Source organism: Nylanderia fulva, unplaced genomic scaffold (genome assembly GCF_048542155.1).
Source record: "Nylanderia fulva isolate GAGA-0341 unplaced genomic scaffold, ASM4854215v1 Scaffold16, whole genome shotgun sequence".
In the NCBI taxonomy this organism is placed as follows: Eukaryota; Metazoa; Arthropoda; class Insecta; order Hymenoptera; family Formicidae; genus Nylanderia; species Nylanderia fulva.
Window position 1 is genome coordinate 119,933 of NW_028189835.1, and position 26,476 is coordinate 146,408.

Genomic DNA, 26,476 nt, shown 5'->3' on the forward strand with positions numbered 1-26,476 from the left:
AATACATTTTTTATTACAAGATTTTGAAGTTCGGCAAACAAATTGCAAAGAATGTACGTATACATATATAATTTAATTATCTAATTTTATAAAAGTAGAAGAAAAGATTATAATTTTCCTTTAAATTAGAAAAAAAATTTCATAAACGGAATATTATAAAAGATATTTAATTATTTCAAAATTTTGCTATAATATATATATATTATACACACGCATATTATGACAACTATAAATAGTCATATATTCAAGCTGCACTCATCACAATAATAATAATAATAATAATAATAATATATATATATATATATATATATATATATATGATATATGGGAATTGCATAAATATATATAGAACATACATAGTTTTGTGAATAAAACAATCTCGCAACGTTGTATATATATATATATATATATATATCGTCTATATACTATCGCTAAACTATATGATAAGATCTTGAAGAACATGTTTTATCGTTTTATTATGTAAATTATATATTACATTAGATTATTTATAATATATATACATTTCACCATTAGAGTTTGTTGGCGTTCCTTGACACGTTATCAGACGTGTTTCGTCTGAAAATTTTTTTTTCCTTTGTGTTACAAATATACCCGCTGATCGTGCCCCTTAATCAATTTACTTTTTAAATATCAATTAATTATAATCCGCTGATGGCCGAAAGTCGTATTGAGACTGGGTCAAAAAGAATTTATAAGAAGATTTCACCATTAATAAGAAAAATGTAGAAGAAAATTTTACATTATATGATAGCGGTAGATATAAGATTATATTAATATTATTCAAAATTTATTTAAATATAAATTTTTATCGTAATATGAGTAGTTTAATAAATTTATTATAATTTGAGAAAATCAGTATAATATTTCGAAATATAGAAAAAAATGGATATAAGAATATCTTTTGAATTTTGTACGCAGACCGGCAAAATAATAGTGTGCTAGCTTTGAGACTTTATAATTATATACGCCAATCACACGCGCGGGTTGCAAACAATAATTATACGGATGTTATAAACTACTAGTATATATATATATATAATATATATAATAAATGTTGCTGAATTGAATAACAATCGAAAGACGATCACTTGTTTGAAACTTTGCGGTATCCTTTGCAAAGACGAAGAATGGCGGTATTTTTTAATCAGAGCCATTGTCTCTTGATTATATTTACATTTATCAACAATGTTATGTTGAAGTTAAAACGGATGTATATACGAGCGTGCATACATACATCGGTATACGTACGTCCTCGACCAGTGCCGATCTTCGCAGCACGCAAGCCCACCACAGGTAAGGCTCATATACTCGGCTTACATATGAGTATCTCGCCCACGACGAAAAACAAGTCGCGTGCGCGCGCGAGACTCCGACATTATTGTCACGCGCGACAGTCCATCGCGCCGTTTATCGCGTCTACCGGCATACAATTGCTCGCTACCAAATTGGAGAGAGAGACATTTCCACGTATTTTTCTTTGATGCATGTCTGACAATTCGTATGCAAAAAATTGTAAGTATATATAAAAAAAATATCGTCATTCTTCTCTCGCCATTATGCGGATTTTATGTTTATTCATACTTTTATGTATATACGTGAGAAACAATGAAGAAGCATAAAATAATATCGATATAACAATAATTCTCGAACATTTTTAGAGTTTCTGCTACTAATTATTTTTTTTAAATATCAAATCTTTATTTTTTAAGAAGCATTATAAATAAAGTGTTCGCTTCCTTTTCGATAAAAATCGCCCAATGTCATGTTTAAAAGTTATCTGTACAATATATACTATACATTTACATATTTGAGAAAGGAAAAATTATTATTAACTAGCCAAAGTTATACAATTTTCACGAGAATTTGTCACCAAATTTGTTTGTATATATATATATGAGATATATTATTAATAATAATTATATCTTATATATATATATATATATATTTAAAATCGTTTCTTAATTCATGATGCATTTCATAAAACTCATTTGTTATCGTATTTGAGTGCTATATAATATATGTAATAAAAATACAATAAAGATAAAAAGTTTTTTGAGAAAACTTGCGACAGTTTTCACAATTTTATATATCATTTCTGTAAAAAAGAAAGAAAATTTCTATCAAAAAATATTTGTGTGATCACTATAAATATATATATATTCTATATAAACAAAGTTCTCTCGCTAATAAACGCGCGAAATCAACAATGTATCATATGTTTGAGATAGTGAGAATGTTATCGGTACGCTATAGACAAAAATGTGGATTAACAATAACAATATTAGATACACGTAGTATTAATCTAGAATTTAAAAATTATTTTATATCTATATATGTGACTCTCTCGCGCGACATGGAAAACAATTATTAATCTTAAAAAAAAAAAAAAATTACGAGAAGAAGATATGCACAATTTTAAGTATTCATTCATGTGTTATCTCTCTTATTACTAAAATGATATTATCAGTAAGAGAGTACACGTCGTATATGAAAAAGATAAGTGCGAATCACTTTTTCGCTGATAAGATCGCAAATTGTATGAAGAGACACGGTATATTGAATAAAACGAATAATGACAATATAAATGTAATATGTCAACGTGTAATATGAGGATATATAATTGTCAACAATTTAGATTCAATCTATTTTAATATGCAGTGGAAGAGAATGTCTCTTTTTCTATCTCTTTCTTTCTTCTTCATTTATATAGAGCCTTTTTATTTTAAAACAATAAAGTAGCAAAGCTAGCGAGATCTAATAATGCTCTTATTTTCAATACATTCCTATCATTGAGATTCTCGTAAACTCGTGCAAATTTTCGATAACGACGATATATAATTGAACTAAAAGAATGATAAAATCCAAATGTAGATTAAAATAGGGAAATACGTATCGCGTGATGCTCCGATGAAAGATTATAATCATTCATTTACAAGTGTAACACGCATAGTCGGCACGCACATATGCATACTGACAAAAATATAATAATGGAGAATGGATGCATGCGTGAGTCTAATAGAAGCCATTTTAGCCGCGACTTGTTCGAATATTCGCTCTACGATGACGTTATAGTCACTCGCTATCTATATGACTGTAAGAGACGGTCATAAAGTTATATATATGTACATATAGGTATACACACATATACCTACTTACATATACCTAGATATTTCGCTTTCGTTTCATCGCAAAATAACAGAAGGTTCGGTCGAAACTTGTGTTACACTTTTCCGAGGTATCGACTTTTCCTGCCTAGAAACACAGACCATGATTATCTTAAAGCCATGTCTCGCGAGTCGGACTTTTTCCTTTCTTCATTAAAAAAAAAAGTCTTCAAGATTATATTAAAATATTATATAATCAAAGGCAATTTATAATATGATATGTAGTACTTAAATATCTATATAATCCATATCATGTAATTGTTGATGAATTTTTCACTTTTTGTCTTTTCAAATTTCAGATTAATCTCATTAAATTGAAATAGTTTTGTAAATAGTGCAATAATTTCGGTAAATTTATATCAAATTAATTTTACTTTCCCGCATTTCATTCATAGGAAACTGATCGTGTGTGTTTCAATCAAAATTATATATGTTTCTTTAAAATCTTATACTTGAATCGTGGTATGAAAATTATCATTCACGTAATTTCGATGTTTTCAAATCTAAAGACTTCATTCAGAAATTATTTAATTGTCTGCGCAATTATAATCTATAATATACTATATATATATATTGTTCTATAGTATGTATTCTACACACAGAGAATAGATATTCGCAGTACACCTTCAAAGTGTGACATTTGGCTTCTTTCTTAAATAATTAACCGTTCACATATACATGTACATATATATGTATATACATAGAAAAACACCCATACACATATATATATGCGGGTGAAATCAATCTCTGTTCATTATGGTATTGTTGATTGTGTTGACGTTTGAAAATATTGACGGATTGCCAAGTTAATCCAAACTATTTCTAATATAGATTAGAAATCGATCGATTTTGAAGAAAATGACAAAATTTCTTTGCAAATATCGCGATGATTGTCGGGATATCTGATATGAGACTTTATTATCGCGAGTACATTTGCATTGTGGTGTATAATCCATTGTGCTTTAATGGTCTTAACGGTCGTATTATTATTTCGAATAAAGAGAATCGAGTTTGTCCTCGACGATGGAAGTAGATTCTAAATAAAGTATGAATACTTTGTGAAACATCACATGTTATATGTGTATAGTAGGAAGTAACGTGTGCGCGCTAATCGAGGATACGCATAATCGTATATAAACTACACTGCGACAAGTGAGTCCTTTACCTTAGCCATCTACACGTTTTGATTTAAGGGTAATTTAAGTATGAATTGTGTTGTGTGTATGTGTAAATTCTATATTATTTTTTACTTTAAAATATATGACCACATATAAAATGCACGTGTATATAAAATATGAAAAGCAAAGTATCTCAGCTCTATTTTAATTTTAAATCTACATTTTTGGATAAAGAAAAACAATTCCACAGGGATTAAATTGATAGATTGAGAAAGCGTCCAAATTATAAAATCGATACACGGAGATACGTATTATGTCATTAACGATTTCCAATATCTATGAGGCACATTGTCCTTGTGTAACTACGAAAGGCTTCATTAAGTGACCTTATATAGTATGCGGTATATATAGTATATTGGTTAATTCTCTTAGGCACGTAAATATGTGCAAGATTTAAAATTTAGTACACGTGTTTGCTTTACAAATATCGCGAGGCGCGCGCGCGATGATATAACGATGAGAAAAAATAATTAGCAACAAATATTATATATATACATGTAGCTTCAAAATATCGTTCATTTCGATATATATATAATTTACTAGCAAATCAGAGAATGAATGAGTAAGAATATCAAAGTAAATTATATAGTTTTCTTTACGTAAATATATTAAATTTTCGCGTCGCTGAATAAAATTCATATGTAAAGGGAAAAATGCAGTTAAAATATATAAAATGAGTTTTTATTTTCCTCGAAAGGGTTAATTCGATCAAGGACTGAAAAATTGTACGAGACCTCGCACGCGACGTGAGCGTCGCTCATACAAAAAGAGAGAAAAAGGGAAAGAGAGAGAAGAGCGTGCGCGCGTCTCGGCACGCATGTGTCGTCAGCATTCGGCATGTGGCCTCTGGCCATTGATGTGTGCGTGTGCGCTAATCGCGCACGTATGTACATAACTAACATATATGTACGCGCATCGACGCTCGCATCACATATATCCACAATCAACCGCATGACGGCGCCACAAGAAACGGCGTCGCGACGCTGACGGGCCGTCGTAGTCATCGTCGGGCGGCGCCGATCGCGGGGAATGTACGAGTATGTGGGTGGCGGGTAACGAACGGGGAACTCGGGGAAGAGGTAACAGCGCCTCCGTCGCGTTTGGTAGTTGTTTTCAGTCATTTTAATCGCCGCGCGTTTCGATCGCGTTATTTTCATGGCTCATCCTCGAGACTCTTTCGAGCAGAAACGCACGCGCGCGCTTCTTCCGCCGGCTGTCGCTCTCGTTTTCTATCCATTCCGTCTCTCCCTCGCTCTCTCTTTTCCTTCCCTTCCTCGTCCCTTTTTCCCTTTCATTCATACTTTCTCGCATTCTCTCCTTATCATTGCCAATTATTTTTCTCTTTGACTTTCCTCTCTCTCTCTCCCTCTCTCTCTAAGACTGCCTTTTATAACGCAGTGGTTCGCGCCCACTCGGCCTATATAGTTAGCCTTTTATTGTGAGTAGTAGCTTCGGTGCGAAAAGTCGGCTCCGAAAAAGAATATGATATCTATTACTAGGAATTTAGGGAGTAGCCGGCGTGAAGAGCGAGCGTGATGTCTTTTGCGAATGCACGCGATGCGATACGATGCGACGCGTACATGTGTGTGTGTGTCTATGTACTACATGTGTTGTATCATCGTACCGGTACGAGAGACGCACGACTCTAACGTCTTCTTCTTTCCGTTGCCGTTATCGTCGCTGTGTGTCACCCCGTTCTAATCACCCCGCATTAGTGACTAATTAAATTTTGTAACGAGACCAATCCTCGCATGGCTGCCGCATCGCGTGTCGGCGATCACGTCGACCCTCGTCGTCGTCGTCGAGGAGACACCTTGGAGCTGCCGGCAGCAGCAAGCAGGTACGATGCCGTATGTCGTATCGTAACGCTTACCCCATTGCGAACAAATGCCGGTTCCTCTTCATCTTCTTTAATCAACAATCGAGTATGCGTATGCATGCATGTAGTACATATGCACGCCTTGTTGCGTCCTTGTATGTGTGACAGGCTGACAGGAGGGGTGCAAGTGTCTATCAAATATATTTGTCGTCGAACTCGTCGATCAAGAATCCGCATTCTTCCTTTGTCAGTAGAAAATACTTTATATCCCACAATGAGTATATTTATGTCTGATTTACGCTCGTTCACGTGTTCTTTGTATGCGAGTTCGTATAGCGCGAAGGTGCTGGCTGCGTGTGCGCACAATGAAGCTTTTAAATCTGTGAGAAGAAAAAATCGTATTAGAAAAAATTGATCTTTTGCATTTAATATGATTGTGTAAAGCGATTCAATGATTAAAAGTCTTGTGAAATAAGTGGACGATTTTTATACGTATATTTATAGGGCGCGATCTCATGTTTAAAATTGAAAAATGAGAAAATCTTTATAAAAAAAAGATCTAAAAACATGGTAATATATTATGCTGATCCAAAAGTAATTTCTACTTCATGATAAGATCTGTTCGTTTTATATAGTTGAACTGGTTGCACTAGTTCAAAGTTTATCTATTCCCTTCCAATGTAAAAAAGTCTCAACTGTAAACTTAATGCAGTCATTTCAACTAAAACAAACAGACTTAAAATGTCTTAATTATTAATTATTTAGGAAATTATTCATTGGACTCACAAAATAAATTTTAACAATAAGCTATTCACAGATTAATAGTGTGCAATGTGCAAGTTTTCTAATATATATGTATAAAATTAATATTTTAATTATATATTAAAGTAAAATGGATATTCTTTCGAACAATATCAATTATTGTATTATCGCTGAAAAAATTATCAGATACCGATAAAATTTTTTATAATAATCTCTTCCTATATCAAAGAGAGATATATATATTCGCCTTTCTGTTATGCGCAAACAGAATATTCAATCGCGTATTGCATTCACCTATGTCGTGAGGTCTAAGAATCAACGAAGTACTTTTCCAATTCTTGACTTTAAACAATTTTGTGTTATGTATTTTTTAAAAGTTTTGTAATGTGTAACGTACACACTATACTGGTAAAAATCTCAATAGTCTTTAGTCATTGTGTCATCTTTTAAAGACGTCAATTGTTCGAAGCCATTAAATTAGCTGGACAAAAGACAAGAGTTACATATAGATACATAGGAGGAGTTATGAATGCTGTTGTGACTCATTGTGTGTAAAGTTGTGTATGAATGCATCTATCGAGAGGACATTTGCAAAGTATGTATATATATGTGTTCCCATAACGCATTTGTATCTTAACGAGAAAGAGAGAAAGAAAGAGACAGAGGGGGGGGGAGGAAGTGCCATTACTTCTATTAAATGCAAGATACATCTGCGAATTGTGTGTATATGTGTGTAAATGCGTACAGGAGAATCTTTGATATATAAGAACACACATATACATGTATATATGTATATATTCACTTACAATACGACGAAGATTGTGACTGGTGCGATTAAATGAGATCACTTCAATCTGTTTTTTCTTCATTCACTTTGATCTCACCTCCTCGCGAGTGCGCACAGTCACCGTTAGTTACACCGTTGCATCAGCGATATTCCTTTCAAATATGTTTATTTCATCGAAGAAAAATCCAAAACTTGGCCTGAAAAAATTTATTTGATTAAATCTTGTAAAATCAGTAATTAACTGATTAAAAATATGAAAAGTATACATGTATATATGTATAGCGCAATATTAATATATCCTATTTAATATAGATTACGTCTGTGGAGATTCCTAGGAATTTAATCATCTCTTTGATAATACTCTTTTTCTCGATTTATAAAATCAATGTCAATTACAAGATAACTTTGTGCAGTATCAACGCTGGAAAAATAATTGTTTTTTTTAAATACTAAAAATAATTTAACAGACGACACATTGTTAAAAAAATATATAATTTTCTCTAATATAATAATACATATCTCTCATGAAATCAACTCTTATAGCGCTTCTAGTATTTGACCACTATAAACGAAAGCAAAAATGCTTATATGGCGCGACGAGCAAAATTTCGCGTGTATATAGATGATGACGTACACGATACGCTGTTATGGCGTAGAAATTGATCGATTACATTGTCGTGCGTGAGCACCTTCAACCCTTCGCCTTCGGTTTAATTACTGGCACGCGATTATTCGCTGGCTGTCGGCGCATATTAAAAAACCAGTTCCTATTTTCAAAGCTCATTCGATTCGCACATATGCCTCTGCGATGGTCTTCCGGAATTTTTAGTCCTTCTGAGATAATGATCTATAATGCACTTTACTCTATTATATCTTCCTTTTCCTACACTGTAATTATCAATCTTTTTTCATTACATGATAAAGTGATTTTACCTTTTGCTACATCGTGAAAAATATATCTTTATGTAATAAAACTTTAAATTAAAATTTTAACAAAGAATCTAATTGAAACTGAAAGATATGATTTTATTTTATACGAAGAATGTGTGTGTGCGTGCGTGTGTGTGAGAGTGTGATTTTATCATCTATTTCGATATCTTTATTTTTATCCATACACTAGAGCTACAGATATGCAATTCGATATTTTTGAACAAAATCGACTCAAATTAAAACTTTGTAATTAACAGATAACATGTACTTAATGAAGAATATTTTGTACATGAGTTTAACATTAAAATGTGACTTCGATGCTAATAAACTATTACATTAAAATATTTTTTAATTGCTTCTATCATTTTTCGCTATTATTATTTAATATGTCGCGTTGTCAAATTAAGATAACTTTCACGTGTCACATTTAAAACAGATTTTGATTCATCGATTATTAAGAATGTTAAATTACGCGTATAACATTTTCTCGTTTTTTGTCAAGTCTTTTTTCAATAATTACTTCAAAACGTGAAATGCAATAGTCGAATTACGATATTCGCGTAAATGAATTGACATCTATAAATATATATTTCACAGCTTTACGTTTGAGATCTGCAAAAATTCGCAGATATACAGAAAATATCGGAGCATATTAACATTAAAAAATGCATCGTACGAATCTGTTTCCAAGAAAGAATACCACACGGTATTTGCAGAGCCATAAAGACAAAGTAACGTTGTCGCGTGTAAGTGCCAAATTAACCCACTTTGTAGTTGCGTAGCAAGTATAATTCGTGGTCTACTAGAATTTCGTGTTCCTGACACAACGATATTGCAATACATAATCGGTTGTATCTTAATATGTGAACAAATGACATTATGTTCACAGTGTGCGCGTGAATATCTAATTACGTATGAATCATGTATGAGCTGGTAATATATCAATGTAGATAATATCACTTTGTTGTAGATTTATACAAGACATATCCCTTATTAAACGCAAGACCTTTCTTGAATAGCAGGTTCTCTCTGATCAATTTTTTTATCGATTTTTTTTACAGAAAATTGTAAAACACTAATAACGTTTTGAATAAAGCGATTGAAAATGAAGGATTTTTTGAAAATTCAGAAGAATCGACAGAAATTATATATTCATATCAAAATCATATCAGTTAATTTCATACATACTTCAGTTCAAGTATATACTTTAGTGCGATAAGGATTTAATTTAAATTGCAAATATATACATAAATGTATATATAATATTGAAAATACGAAAATTATACAAGGTGATACTTTTCGATATTCTTGTTAAGAAAAAAATTGAGCAAGGAAAATCTGAAAGAAAAATTCTAAAAGTGCGAGGGATAATCCGCATAGAAATGCATTATTACGTCGATTATTTTCTTTGCTACAAAATAAATATAGATTATTTTTTATATGTACCTATATATTGGGAAAAGCACTCAAATTATTTGCATCTGATAATACGCGCGAGTGTAACTATATTTTATCTAACAACATTCGATGGCTTATTTATTTACAGATATTTGCCACAACGTCCGATACCTCGGAAAATACGGGAGACCTGAAAGAAACAGGTGAAGAAGAATTCTAAATCTCTCTCAGGATATATAATGCGCAAACTGACAATTCATAGCTTCATTAGACGGACAGGAGTAAATGTCAGTACGTAAATCAGTACGTAAAAAAAAAAAAGCTGTTGCATCTCTATTTCTTTTTCTACGAACGATACACGACAGTATCGTGTCACAATGTCGAAGGGCGAGTCTCGCGATATTGCGCGCTCAAATTTTGAAAGAGCGGTAGAATATCACGTTTAGAATCGCGTAAGAATATATTTCGGCTATATATTATTATAAGAAATATGGAGGATATAAAAGTGCCGAACCTGGGGCAAGCCGCATCGGCCGCGTGTTCTATGGCGACCAATTTCTTGGCTCCTGTGAAGACTGAGCGCCAGATTTATGAAAACTCGATGCTCGAGGATGATCCTAATGCCAATTCGGTAATACCAACGTCGCAAGAAGATAAGACCGTGCCTAGATGGGGTCCGAATCATAAAGGTGCCCAGGAACTTGCGAATCTGTACAGTACCGGTACGTATTAGATAAGGCTCTCATTGTACAGCTGTAGCTCGGTTTCTCGTATATTTCTGAAAATATGACAAAATATAATTTTTGAGAACATATAAAATTATATTTGCGTAGCAATGATAACGTTCAATCGCCTTGAAATTTATTATATCACGACTTACTGTTAATTGCTTGTATCGATTGCAATTTTTGCTTCGTCAAAAATACAGTGAGCACAGTATTAACAATGTATGTACAAAATTTATAAATATATATTTTGTCTAGTGTAAAAGCGAATAAATTTATGCATTTTAGGATGATGCTTTTAACTCTTTGAAAATTTTTAGAAAACATTGTCTTACATATTAAATTAGTATTAAAAAATTATTATAGAATAGCTACTTTTTCAACAAATTCATAAGAAATAAATAATTATACTATATGATAAACAATAATTACGATATAACATACTTTCAGGGAAAAGAACGCAAGAATGTATCTGCGTAGGGATTTGTATCACACTCATAGCCGTGAACTCTGTGCTTGTGTTAATCAGATTACGATTGGAAAATTTAAGTTCTATAGCAATGGCTGCATTATGCGGTATTATCACGGCTGATTTTGGATCCGGTCTGGTTCATTGGGCCGCGGACACCTGGGGATCCATTGAACTTCCAATTCTAGGGAAGGTAAGACACTTTCACGTTAGAAAAATGTGTGCAAATCGTAAAATTTTGAATTTACAAAAATATCGTCTTCTTTCTTTTTCTAGAATTTTTTAAGACCATTTCGTGAACATCATATAGATCCTACCAGCATAACGAGACACGATTTCATAGAAACTAACGGTGATAATTTTATGGTCGCGATACCAGTACTGTCCAAACTCACATGGGATTTTCTGACATTGCCCGAAGTGGAAATGCAACAGAAATTTGTTTGGACATGCTATTGGTTCTTGCTCGCCATTTTTGTAGCAATGACTAATCAGGTAAATATCCAAATAAATTTATATCTAATCAATTTTAATAATATGGAATATATAGAATAATATACGTTTACAGATACACAAGTGGTCACATACATATTTCGGATTACCTACTTGGGTTATTTGGCTTCAAGAGCACAGGATCATCCTGCCAAGGAAGCATCATCGAGTGCACCACGTCGCGCCTCACGAGACTTACTTCTGCATTACTACAGGATGGTTAAATTGGCCTTTAGAAATACTCCACTTTTGGTACATTTTAGAGGTGATAATCGAAAGGACTACTGGTTGTAAACCTAGAGCCGACGATCTGAAATGGGCACAAAAGCGTTCTTGAGAATTAATAATTGCCCTCTTTTCGTTATTGTACATTTTATTATACGATCGAGATGTTTAACAGCCAAATGTTAGAACGAAACTCAAACATCGAACTATGAAATAGAAATTAATTGAAAAGTTTATATGGGCAATAGTAAACAGATTCGTATATACATGGAATCCTCGATTGCTGGAAAAATATATATACACACTCACACACATGTATGTATATACATATTTTTTTAAACTAGTGTGAGGCCTTTTCTGAAGATAAATAGCGTCAGCATAAGGATGAGATTATTGGACTTTAAAAGTTTACACGTTTTTAATACGCGCAATAATATCTATGTATGTGTATATACATGCATATATATGTTGTGTGTGTATGAAACAAATAGGTTTACAAATTTGCAATCTGATGATTCCGTCGACACCACTATATTGATAATATTTTAATATACCGCACAATCACCACGCATCAAATTGCACAAACTATGAACTTATTTCAACACAATATACAAAGCAATTTGAAAAAACATCTGACATTAATGATCAGATATACAGTAGGCTAAAGTATCTTAAAATATCTTTTGAAAAAATGAATTGCATTTTTCTAATGTGTGGTTAAATGAATAAAAAGCAAAAGTAAGAAATTATACATAATAACACGTGATAAATACACGCATATTTGTGTATATATGATTTCGGCATATATATATATATATATATATATATATATATATATATATATATGTTATGTATGTATGTACATACATACATATATAATTACATGTATAACAGGATTTGAAAATTATTGAATCGATTAATTTTATTATGCAAACTATCTGCAAAATATTATTAATTTTTTATTTAACATTTTTCTTTTTCTTTTTTTTCATTATAATTATAACTCATTGTCAATTGCAACACGCATTTACTCTGACTTTTAACTGCTCCATAATTTCGTCTCTTATATAAGTAAAACTATTGTAAATGCCCTGAACCTCTTGAAAATATTTGTATGAGATTAATCAAAATTTTTTTATAAATACATACAAAGAGAAATACACAAATATACATCGATTGAAACTAACATTGCCAATTTCAAGTTTTGAAATTTTATAATTTTTTAATTAAGTTTTTCTAATTATTATAAAAAGTAATTTTAATACAACGAATTATAGAAAATTTCATTATACTTGTTGTTAATTTTATTAGTTTACTATATATACTTTTCAATAATTTGAAAATTTGGTTGTTGTTATTCTACAAGCAGACTTATTTGTGCGATCTCTTGTAATATCTTAAAAGAATATTAATTATTAAAATTTGGAGCTAAGAATTGTATAATAGTATGTTAGATGTCTGCTTGATAGTAGTACGTACGTATTAATATGAATAACAATGTAATTATTCATATGCATATTAAAATCGCATAGCATATTAAGAAATATGCATACATGCATGCTATAAAAATAATTAAAAGCGTCTTTTATTGTAGAAAAATATTTAAAACTAAGAAAGAAAATTACAATACATAAACGATTGATGAGAGAAACAAAGTAGAAAGAAATAATTATACAAACAAAAGAATGGAAAATTTCTACACAAAGCTAGTAATGTTAAAATTTTGTTGCACGCATATTTGCATCTTGCACACTCGTTACATTTCTTAGCTCGAAACGTATAAATAAGAGGATAATAATCTCGAGGTGCTAACCAAGTACAAGTCGTAGGTCGTAGGTTCAGGGACCAAAAGCGACTTACCGCTCTATGTGTAACAATCTTTTGAAAGCTTAGTTTAACTTAGATAAAGCTATAATATGTGCAGTTTACTGTACGTGTCTGTGTCGATAAACTATTTAACGATATTTTCGCTCATTTACGAACACTTTACTTTTGGCTAATTTTGGCTAATGTCAAAGCATATAACTGCAACACATATGTTCAATATACTTTCAAACTTGACCATAATTTAAATTCCTTATGTGCAAATATCTTTTAAAGGAAATATTATTTATAAGGAATCGCAGTCACTGTGATTATTGTAACCATTGTTATTGTTACTGTTATTGTTATAGAAGAGACAAAGTGTAAATTTCAAACAAACTGGTCAGATTCAAATCCAGCTAGATTTGAAACTTATTCTTTATTCTCATATACAATGAGAATTATTTAATATCGCTGTGAAATATTAGGCTCAAAGAGATAACTTTATTTATTTACTTATTTATTTAATTAAATATTATCAGTATATATGAGATATACTAATTATTTTCTTTTTGAATCCTATTACACATGACGCTTTCTCACGTGCGATAAAATAATTTTGTAAATAATTCAAATGCGTTCAAGTCAAACTCTAATTTCAACGAAAGAAAGAAAAAACAGGCTTTATACATATATAACAATATAATTATACGTAACATGAAAAGACAATGCTGTAAAAATTTGAATTGCAGTAAATGCAAACACAAGGCAGAAGCATTTATTAAACTATACAAAATGCTGATTTAATCAAGTATTAGACATTTCTAATACAAATAGAATTGTACAGCTATTTATAATAGATCATAGAGGGAATTTGATAAGAATCTATCGGATTAGCAGATTTTATTCTAGAAATCTACATTTTTAAAAAGAGAACACAATAACATTGGAAAAGCTAATTGTTTAACTATAGCAACATTATTGTAAATAGTCGATATATACGACATATGTTACTGAAAATGTTGGAGATTTGAAATAATAGCAAAACACTACCGCTACATGTAAATTCTACAAACGAACAAATTTGCTTATTCATTCCTGTTATGTGACATAATATAATATAATTTACGTTGCCATCAATATGTACATGATATAAGGCTATAACTTACAATGCAAGCGCTCAGATCTATAACATAGAAGCTGTTTAAAAATAAAAATCTAAAACTATAAAAAAAACTATACTACATTTTAATTTATTCATATATATAATAGTAAACGTTGTGTATGTGTGTATGTGCACCTTTGTATACACAATATTACACAAGTTCTAGTTATATATGAACGGATTAAAATGTAATATATATTTTTAGTATACAATACACACATTTTTATATGCGAGGGATAAATACTGTGTTTCGCTTAAATATGATTCTTATGCTGAATAAGAATAAAATGTAATTAGATATATGCTGAATGAAAGTTTGATGTGTAATGCAAAAATTTGTATAGTTATAAACAAAATAGAATGTTGATGATGTGATAATATTTGACAAATAAGATCAGACATAAATATATCTGATCTTAAAATTATAAAATCGTGGAAGTAAAGCAAAATTTTACAAAACTAACGGTATAAGAAAAAAAGAAGATAAATGCAAATACGCATTATTCTAAATATTTTATATAACCGAAATATTTATATGTTATTGCGCGCACGACAACGCATAGAAAATAATCGAAAAAAAATGCCAAGACACTAAACTGCTATTTTCATATAATAATGATCATAATTATGTTCTTATTTTTTAATGATGTGGGAATTGTATTATACTGTGGCCTTAATCTTTCTAGAATACTCTACTTTGGTGTGTAACTTTAATTCAAATTTTATTTTTACTTAAAAAATGTTAAATGCATTAATTGAATACTATTTATTTCACAGAATGTTTATATTTGCACTCTGCTATTCTTTTTCTTTCATTGTAAGTAACTCGAGTTATCACAATTCTCAGCAAAATTATATAAATAATAAAAACAAATCATATATATAACACACGAACGCATTTGCTGCTGCTGCTGCTACTGCTAAAAGTACAAAGAGAATAAAAGACAAGAGCTAGCTGTGCATATATTATAAAATGTATGATATTTGTGTAATATTTTGCATATGTTATCTATATATGAGTCCTTTAACAATAAGTATACCTACTAGATTGAGAGGACAAGGAACAATGATATTTTTATAATGTAATCTTTTTTGTTTATCAAATTGTCAACAAACAAATTATATGTACTCTTTTTAGCAATTAATTTGCGCATGAAATGCTATCTGAAAAATAAGCAATCTGCTAAAATGATATAAAATTAAAGCAAACTTTTTTATTACTATAAGAACATTTTTTTATGGAATATTAATATTTAAGGAGCTCATGATGAATAAAAAATTTAAGAGCAGTATGTGTTGCTTAGGAAACAAGTACGTATATGTTAAAAAATTAATAGATTGACGAGTATACATATATGTATATATAAATAAACAAAGAGTATCACATTTTAATCTTTCCGTATAATTATCTCAGACTATAATAATTTATTAGAATTATTTAAAAGATACAATATATATCTACGCAATTGAACTATCTTGTTTTGTCATAACATAAAATTGTGCTTGCTAGATTTAAAAAGTAATCAAATCTAAAAAAATATTTTATTTAAACGTAATATATATAATATATGTATATATGTGTTTAATTATAAAAGATTTTTCCCTTAAGAAATTTTATAATCTGATACATTTTTCTGAACAACCATTATATAAATATAATTGCTTGGAAAGATTAAACACCTGAAACACACCTTGTATATATATATGTATGTATGTGTGTGTATATATATATATATGTATATATATATATATATATATATATATATATATATATATGTTCTGTAAGGTTACTCGTCATGAGTTTGTTAAAATAATAAAATGATAGATCGCGCGGTAAAATAACTATTTTAATGATCCACTGTGTGTGGAACGCCTTTGATATATTAATGAAACAATAAAAAAAACTATCTCTTCAAGGCAGAAAATCGTGTGTGTATACTGTTATAGGATAATAAAAAATTTATTCTAGCTAGTCGTTATACACTTTATTTATTAATATATTCACTATTTTTCATCCTTTTTTCACGAAATTTACGAGAGAGTTTAAGGTTAAAGAAACAAATATTCAAATAAATATATGAAATTAAGATTTTCCATACCTTTTCTTCAATATATTGTTCAATCTTTATGAAGAATTTTATTTTTCTTCTCAAATTGCATCACTTATTGCTTGGAAATATTGATCAACAATATGTTTATATGCGATTGACTCAAGAAATAAACGCGCGCACTTGAAATGATAACAATTTGAAAATTTTCTAAACTTGCGTGCAGTGCAGCCAACATAAATAAACTTTAAATACTACTGTCAACAGCCCGATATAAAGGTTTATTCACACAAATTTGTGTATGGATGAATAATGCATGTAAACAGAAAAATCAATCAATCACTTATCTAATACGAAGAAAATAGCAATATAGGACATCCTATACGTCCTAAAAATTTAATTGATTAATTTCTTTATGCATACATGTATTATATAAATTTATGTGGAATGCGGATAGACCTTAAGGACCTGTTTTGACGTAATATTTGTTTCGTAAGCGCTATCAAGATAAATAAATCTGTCCCGATTTACGTCCAAACAATAATTTGCACTGTCATTGGTAACAGCTAATCCATCTAAAAATGAAACGAGAAAGATATGTCATGTAAGATGTTTCCCCTCCTCCAATAACAATTTTTTCCAACTCTCTCTCTCTCTCTCTCTCTCTCTCTCTCTCTCTCTCTCTCTCTCTCTCTCTCTCTCTCCCCCTCTCTGTTGAAATTAAGATCTCTCCCTTCTCTTTCTTTCTTTAAACATCGACAACTACGTCGACCTAAATATTTTTAAAAGTATTACATATAGTATTTATATTACATATCATTGCATATCACCAAATAGCTACAAATTATTTTACACTCAATTAAAGTCAGTGCAGCTAAAACGAACGAATAATATAATGGCTTTTGTACGAAGGACGTGGTTGGATTTTTGGATTAATTCGATAAGAGAACACAGAGAGAAAACTTTTTCCAGCTTCTCTTTATAATTGCAAATGTGATTTTTTATAAAATTCAAGTTTGTCGCTTATTTTATGCAGCTATCTCAATCAAATCTTTAAAAAGTATATCCAGACACTTTTTTTTACATGAAATATTGTGATACTTTTTAAACTTATAAGAGATTAAAAAACAAGTTTTGCATATTGAAATTGAGAAGAGGTAAGAAAAATGTTATGGTCTTATTGTTACTAATTAACTTTTAAATCTCTTCATCTAGCCACATTACCTTTGGTATTTCCTGCTTTTTATGATATTTCACAAGAGTATTTTTATAATATTTCACAAGAGTATAATAAATCAAATTGACAGATTTATATACTGGGTGAAAAGATGGAACAGAATTTTGGATTTGTGGATATGTTAGAAGAGAGACGAAAGGATTGTGACTTCTTTTGGGCAACACGTCCCATGAATCCTTTATTACCACACATGTTGCCAACGGAATTAGTTTATAATAGGGATGAGATAATACAATCTGTTTTGCTTGATGCTCAAGTCAGAGCTGTAATTGAAACAATGGCAAAGACAACAGCAGTTGACGTAAAAGATGTTGAAAATAATGCTCGTGCCATGATAAACGAGATGGCTAGTAGAGCAGATTTGGCAACAGTTCGTTGGCTAGGTATAATGAGTTTGTGAATTCTTGTATTATATTTTCACATTATTTTATTTTATAACTTTTTTATAGTCAACAGAATCAGTATCTGCATATAGTTCTTATCAATTAATAACACATTTGTTGTGTGTGTTATATATTTATATATAAAATTATATCAAGTAAAAGTGAAATAATATCATAACGATAGAGTGTTATTTTAGCAGATGTGGTTCTACTATAAATATCTCATATGTTCGAAAATTTCAGGTATTTTCATTACAAAAGCTATGAAGAGAATGTTCTGGAGAATTTATGTAAATGAAATCAATCTTTCCAACTTGAGGAGGGAAACACAGATATCTCAGATACAGTATGTTTATGTACCGACTCATAGAAGTTATCTGGATTTTATTCTGCTGTCGTACATTCTTTTTTCTTACGACATGGCATTACCGAATATCGCGGCTGGTATGGACTTTTACAATATGAAAATAATTGGAGAACTATTGCGAAAAACTGGAGCGTTTTATATACGACGTAGTTTCTCTAACGATTTATTATACAAGCAAATTTTTCGCTCTTATATCAACAATATCGTTAGTCATAGCGATAGAGCGATAGAATTCTTTCTCGAGGGTACTCGAAGCCGTAGTCAGAAAAGCACAATGCCGAAATATGGTAAGCAGTAGACATTTTCAAAATTGCAAATAAATATTATGTATCCTCTATTTTTTAGGTCTTCTAGCCATTATCTTGGAAAGTTTACTTCAAGGCGACGTACCCGATATACATTTTATACCTATGAGTATTAGTTACGAACGACCACCAGAAGAATTATTATTTACTTACGAAATACTAGGAGTTCCGAAGCCGAAAGAAAGCACAGCCGGACTTTTTCGATCATTTTCTATATTACAGAAGCCTTTCTCTTATGGTCGCATTTACTTTAACATTGGAAAACCAATTTCTGCTCGTCAATTTGTAGATACAGTACATCGCAAAAGGAAAGTCATAAATCCCTCTTTCAAAATCTCATCATCGATTGTAGAAGATGTAGCTTATCATATAATAGAATCGCACAAGAACAATACTGTACTTATGCCGATCAATATCGTTGCCTTGCTCTTCAATGAAAGACTCCAGATGAAACCAAAGGAACCGTATACACTTGATTCATTGACCAAAGATTATCGATGGTTTAAAAACTTTATTACCAAAAAATTGAGAGCGTTAATGTATGAAACCAAAAAAATGTAAGTATATTTGGTTTATAATAATCATTTAATGTTTAAAATTAATTAAATTATTATGTATAATAAGTAGACTTTGGATTATATGCAAATTGCATATTTGTTACTTTTTGCATATTCTATGAAATCATTAATAATGTGAACAAATTATAATGTTAATTAATGTTTATTAATTGAAAATAAGAAATATATAATTTGCATATAATCCAGTCTAATAAATATTAATTTGTTTGCATGTATAAACTACATTCTAAATTATTCAAGTTCTTAATACTAATTGCCTTAGCTGTCTAAGCTATAGATTTGTTCAAAAACAACTATAATATTTTTAAGGTATATTTTGTGACTTATAGTAATGATTATATATTTTATGACTTTGTTATAGCAATGATAATGATGAAATCAAACAAGAGATATTAGAATCTTTAAAACCACATGACGAATTAATTGTATTTGATTCATTAAATACATTAAAACTCAAACAACGACATAAAGCAAGTAAATTACTGAATCAATCATCAAATATCAAAGGACATTCTTTATCTGAACGCACTATGCAAATAGCAGTACCTGCCATTAATATTGCAATTTATATCAATCCAACTTTGACTTTTCTGGCAGAAACAGCTTTCTTTACTGCAACGATAGAAGAAAATGGTACTCAAAACGGTAATAATAGTATTTTTATTTATATATGATATAATAATAAGATATGATGTAAACAATTTTCAACTATTTATATATATTTTCTGGTAAATGGAATACATTAGATTGATCAAAGGGCCTGTTTTCTTACTTTTTTCTTCTCTTCTGTATAGTACTTATATTAACAAATAATTTTGTTTTTTTCATCAATCTTCTATTTTACTACACTAGGAATAGCTTTTGAGCGATATCAGGTACTAAGAAAATTGCTCAGCACTGAGTTTGTAATACGTCCGAGTGAAGATAAAGATTTAATTAAAACAGAATGGGAAAGGACATTGAATATATTACTGTCGGAAGATTGCTTATATATAGCGAAAGACTCGATTCGTCCAGGAAAAAATACGCAACTGTTTTCTATTTTGCATAATGTGATATTACCATTCATAGACGTGATATATGTGATATGTACTTTATTATTCGAGGTAAGAATGAACATTTACTAGCAAGAAACATACTGTGATTAAGAAGAGATAATCTGCATTGAATACATTTGTTTTAAAAATGTTATTTTAGTGGAATGAAAGAACATCAGACAAACTCACGGATCGGACGATTCTTGTGGAAGCGCAGAAAGAAGTTGAAAGATTAATGCTCGAAACTAGAGATTGGTGTCAGCATCCCTACTGTTTATCTCTTGATCTCTATAATACAACATGGTTCAATTTATTATCGCAAGGTATTATTATTACACACCCGGAACGTAGCAATATATATCAAACGGATAAAGCGAAATTAGCATATCTTATCGACGTATTGCGTGAGTTACCATTACGACGTCCCGTAGGAACCTACGTCGACGCGCTACCTTTCATTATTTTAACGTCATCGGTGAATACACAAGCTAAATTGTAATGTTCATTTATTGCGAAATAATAACGGTTTCGGTATGTTAATACTAACAGTGATGTAATAACACTAATTGACAAATTGATTAACTTTATACAAAAATTTAGATAGGAAATGGACTAATAAGCCAGGCACAGCAAACTTTTCTTAAAATATCTTTCAATCAACATTTTGGTCCTTTCTTTTATTTGGGCCATTTTTTCATTGTTATTTGATTAAGTTTAATTAATAAATATTTTGAAATACATTATTATATAATATGTACATTCCAATTTTGCTCAACAAAAGAATGATTGATGATGAGATACCGATATCCATATACAAATATGCTCTATTATTGATGATACAATGATGAGAATCAAATGTTTTTTCGTACATGTTCTCATAAAAATTAATATTGGAAAATTGGAACTTAATAATTATCATAAAGCTTGTATAATTTTTAACCATTTATTGTTTCATATAAAACGTCCAAACGTAAATTATTTCGACATTGACTATGAAGATATTAGTAACAAGAGAGAAAATTTTAAAAAATCTTATTTTAAAAAATAAAAAATAATTGAAATTATAACATGAATATTTGCAAAATATTAAAATTATTTTTATCCTTCTAAGCGGACTTAAATTTTCATCCATATTTAAATTATTTTGAAATAAATTTATCGATTCGTCACACACACTTTACTAAAAATTATGCAAGTTTAAAAAATAGATGAAAGATATTAACTTTCGCATTTATTACTTTTTCTCTCTTTTAAAAAACATTTTATTCTCTTTTTTCGACATATTATGTTTCACATTGAATCATTCACTCTCTATAATTGTATTCCCACTACAAAATATTCAAATTTAAAAGTCAGAAACAAAACTATTCATATTATTAAGTATTCTAGCGGCGTCGTCATCGAGATCAGTGGATCTTTTTCTTTTACCAAGAAAAACCGTTGCAGCTGTTGTAGTTGTCACAGTATTACTCATATTCCGAAACAGGAGCTGCAAAGATTCCATTGTCAATAACACGCCAAAGAAAAGAAAAAAATATAGTTGTAGCTAAGGTAAGATATTCTAGAAGAGAGAAAGAACAAAATGTATCTGTGTCGCAAACAAAATATTTCTTACCATTACTAATCGAACAAGATAAACGGCAAACGTGAGGAATGATATAGCCATCAGGGCTCCTTCTATCGATGGAAATCCTAAGGAATGATCATCGTGACCGTCATAGCCATGTCCGTGATAATCCGCACCTCTTACTTTTCGACTTGGCGACATGGTAGCGGTGAGGCGAGACTCTGTCAATGAATTAAAATGTAAAAGCTTTAAAACAAAATCATACTGCTCGAGATACTATAAATCTATTTTTTTTTTCAGCTGAACTGGCTGCATTAGTTCAGAATTTATATTTCCTTCCAATGTGTCAAAAAGATAAACTCTGAATTAACCAGTTCAGCTAAAAAGAATAAACCTTCCCAGATAGCAAAAGTAGTCATTTTGACTACTTCAATGACTACGTCAAATTATGTTATTTTGAAAACACGTCAAAATGATGTCATAATTACTGTGGCTATCTGGGTTATGTGGTATCACAAAACGGTACGAAAAGATTTTACCTATTTCCGACATTAATGTTTTTTCAAACATTTTGAGAAAGTGAAGTTTTCCTTCGAATGACACTGGCTGCGACTTCAGGGTACGATGAACATTCTTAAGTACGTCTATGGGCAAATATTGAAATATACCATCGTCCCTTTTCAGTGTGTAGTTGTAGTATTTATCTCGTGTTTCTTCTTGTTTGTGCGTAGTAGTAATAGTCGGCGATGATTGAGTTGTAAATGTATTAAATCCCGTCGTATCCTTTGTCGGTGAAATTGTATTATATCTGTTACTTAATTTATTCTAAAACATTAAAATTGTTTATAATAATTAAATTAATATATATATATATATATATATAATTGAAACAAAGTTTTGCTTTGTTGAACAATCATCCTTTCGTTACCTCAGTCACAGAAATATCACTTCTCGTTGTCGGGCGATGTTTACTGATCTTTGTCAAATTTTCGCCTATTTGTTCGGGAAGTAAATTCGATAATGTCGTCGACATTATGACAGAATTTATTTTCTTAATCTCACTTTTTTTCTCATCCATCAGATCTACAGTTTTAATAGGATAATTGTCATAAGTTTGACTGCTGTTTCGTTGATTATCGGGAAAGGAATTAATGTCAGCGCGTCTAAATTTGTAAAACTGGTCCTGGACAGAAGGTATCCTAAAGGAAAGAAAAAAAATGATATTTAATTTAATAATAATTTAAATACTATAACATGTATATATTTTACAGCCTACTTACCTATAAATCTTGTTCTCGTCCGAGAATTGCGGCATGTCCACCCATTCTGCCACATTAATGAAAAAGAAGTCCAGAAAAAATATGGAACATAGAATGCGAAACGTATTGCGTGCAAACATATTTGATTATACAAATGTCGCGTTATTTTTACTTTGTTATATCGTGCACGAGAAAAACGCACTTCATCCTCATCCGTGATTTGTATCGTCTGTAATTGAGTAATGGAACCAGCTCCAGCTTCTATACTCCTACGCTTCTTGCGTATCCGTAATTCAGAAAGTGTCTGACAATGATCAACGGATGTGCTGCAGGGGACATTATTATTTCCAGCAGAGATGTTCTGTTAGGATTAAAGAGAACGAAACGGCTGATGATGCTCATGCATCTGGAACAATTGTCACGCAAAAAGAGCCGCGCTCTCTTATTTCTTCATGATTTATCTCTCGTAAATGCGATACCATATCATTTAATTTATATTTTGACTTAAATCTTTCACATATGATATATCAATTAATTATTTTTTTTCGAAAATTATTTTCTAAGAGAATTTTGCGCGCGCGCACAAAATTAAGTAATTTAGAGAAAAATGTAAGTCAATTTCGAAATAAATCTCGTTATTTATTTTGTTCTTAAAAATAGTTGTACATTACATAGCTTATTTATGGAAAAATTGTTCTTATAAAACTTGCGAATTGGGAAAAATGCGTTATCACGCTCACTGTATAATGTTTTCGTTTATTCTCTTTATAATCTTAATTACTTTGCGCAATGTAAAGTTATGAAGAGAAACGCGTACATACATAGATCTAATCGTACTCTCGCTGTCGTTATTTCATTACTGCTACAAGAAAAAGGATCAATAGTATATAAATTGAAACTTTCGCCTGACATTGTAAGTACATAATAGCCATAATCTCTATATAATTATTCAGGTATTTGTATTTTGTAATGTTTTTTTTATATCGGAATTAATAATTTTCACATATCACTTAATTGCACTACAATACAGCAATTTTTTTGTTTAAATTATCATTTTTTGCATTTTAAATATGTCGATTAAAATAAGTTAAATTTATATGTGTTTAATAACATGAGCTGATATAAATCTCAAATATATTACATAAACATTAAATATTCTGCCATTAAACTATGGAAAAGGATAAGATTAGCATGATGATATACTCTTATATATATATATATAAGAGTATTTGACAATAGTATTTTTACTTCTATGTGTGTTAAAGTTTTTTTCCTTTTTTTCTAAGAAGAAAATTTAAATGCGTTACTATAAGAGTATATATTATATTATATAAATGCATTTTCCATGAGCAGAATGTTAATATCGTATATACGACTTACAGATCTAATACATTTGTATAGCGTAAATAGATTCTTAAATATATAATATATATATATATATATACACACACACACATATATATATATATATATATATATATATATATATATATGCATATATATAATATGCGCATAAACATTGATCTACGATATATTCTCTATGAATAAGATTACAATAAACTTTGAAAAATTGTTATAAAATATAACAATTAATGCCTGCGTTAACGCCTATTTGTATCTCTTATGTTATATGTAAGTATTGACCATTTTTTTATAGTCATTTTGTATTATAATGTTTGGATACTCATTAGATATCTCATTTACTGTCCTTATGGAATGTAAAAATCGCACTGCCGCATCACATATATGATATAGGATAAAATTATTCTCTATACTCTATAATATTAATTGTAAAATTGTTTGAGGTATAGGCCATATATGTTTTTAAAAATTAATGTCAATTTACGCGATTTAATATGTATTCAAAAGTATTCAAGATCGAGAATGTATGTATATATGTGTATTTTTGTGTTTTGCGTGCGTGTACATACTTTACAGATTAATATATTTTTAAGGAATGTCACTTGTATCTTATTTTTATCAGATTTAATATATTCCAAGTACATTAATAAATAAATTGGTAGGGTAGTGCAAAAACATTATTGCGCGCGCAAAACAATTTTTCTACTAAATTCTATTTCAAGTAAAATTATATATTAGATCTGACTTTTTTAAAGAGTAAACGGAAAATTTTCTTTAAATGAAAATAAGTGTAAAGAAATATAATCAACGGTAACTACTTTATTAATTAAAAATTATTTTAAACCATTGTGCAATTTTTCTTCAAATTTATTTAATAAATATAATCAGATCTTTGCATTATCTTAATTTTTAATTTACATTTAACAATACTAATTTCTCTGCTGATTCAGATCAACCATTTCTCTCGTATTGATCGATAGAATTGTCATTTCTCATAATAATGTGATAAATAAAATTTACAAAATAAAAATATATATAATTTGCATTTAAGTACGATTTCCATATTTTACTTAATAATTCTAATATTATGTAATTCTTGCAAAGAGAAAAACTTGATTATATCAGTGTAAATACATTAGTGTTAGTGCAATACAGAAGCGTATACAGAACTGTATTAGAAAAAAAAATATATATATTTTAAGCTAAAAGTTATAAACGATTAAATTAACATCAAGATTCGATTGCTGCTAAAAATTAAAATTTTATACATGTATTGTATAATGCTATTTTGTTTTATATTTTATATGTATACTTCTATATACATACAAATAAATATATATATATATATATATATATATATATATATATATATATATATATATATATAATCCATAT

The 26,476-nt window shown here is 29.8% G+C and overlaps 3 protein-coding genes and 1 long non-coding RNA gene across 12 annotated transcripts; 2 read left to right on the forward strand and 2 right to left on the reverse strand.

Annotated features, from left to right (window-relative positions):
- The first annotated feature begins 1,357 nt into the window (after nt 1-1,357).
- On the forward strand, nt 1,358-16,330 carry Kua (Plasmanylethanolamine desaturase Kua). 8 transcript variants are annotated; one of them, XM_029317759.2, is made up of 5 exons: nt 1,358-1,533; nt 10,208-10,781; nt 11,235-11,446; nt 11,530-11,748; nt 11,822-16,330. In XM_029317759.2, exons 2-5 carry the CDS (start codon nt 10,550-10,552, stop codon nt 12,080-12,082), a joined length of 924 nt encoding a protein of 307 aa, XP_029173592.1. In that variant the 5' UTR covers nt 1,358-1,533; nt 10,208-10,549; the 3' UTR covers nt 12,083-16,330. The 8 variants fall into 8 exon arrangements, with proteins under 8 accessions (XP_029173592.1, XP_029173594.1, XP_029173595.1 ...); XM_029317761.2 differs by lacking the exon at nt 1,358-1,533 and adding an exon at nt 5,350-5,466; XM_029317762.2 differs by lacking the exon at nt 1,358-1,533 and adding an exon at nt 5,350-5,442.
- On the reverse strand, nt 2,652-11,796 carry LOC114942413 (uncharacterized). The gene is made up of 4 exons (XR_003821801.2): nt 11,229-11,796; nt 10,574-10,837; nt 7,751-7,928; nt 2,652-6,562 (listed from the first exon to the last, which is right to left on the reverse strand). It is a non-coding gene; the product is annotated as an uncharacterized LOC114942413 (long non-coding RNA).
- Nucleotides 16,331-17,673: 1,343 nt separating the features above from the next.
- Nucleotides 17,674-23,354, forward strand: Dhap-at (dihydroxyacetone phosphate acyltransferase). Of its 2 annotated transcripts, XM_085480721.1 has the most exons (8): nt 17,674-18,143; nt 18,294-18,606; nt 18,850-19,260; nt 19,319-19,835; nt 20,218-20,501; nt 20,709-20,962; nt 21,054-21,216; nt 22,275-23,354. In XM_085480721.1, the coding sequence occupies exons 2-8, from the start codon at nt 18,315-18,317 to the stop codon at nt 22,280-22,282; spliced, it is 1,929 nt and encodes a 642-aa protein (XP_085336847.1). In that variant the 5' UTR covers nt 17,674-18,143; nt 18,294-18,314; the 3' UTR covers nt 22,283-23,354. The 2 variants fall into 2 exon arrangements, with proteins under 2 accessions (XP_085336847.1, XP_029173588.1); XM_029317755.2 differs by lacking the exon at nt 22,275-23,354 and having other exon boundaries at nt 21,054-21,633.
- On the reverse strand, nt 21,935-26,455 carry LOC114942411 (uncharacterized). The gene is made up of 5 exons (XM_029317756.2): nt 23,741-26,455; nt 23,389-23,659; nt 23,000-23,285; nt 22,509-22,681; nt 21,935-22,382 (listed from the first exon to the last, which is right to left on the reverse strand). Exons 1-5 carry the CDS (start codon nt 23,857-23,859, stop codon nt 22,239-22,241), a joined length of 993 nt encoding a protein of 330 aa, XP_029173589.1. The 5' UTR covers nt 23,860-26,455; the 3' UTR covers nt 21,935-22,238.
- Nucleotides 26,456-26,476: the final 21 nt, after the last annotated feature.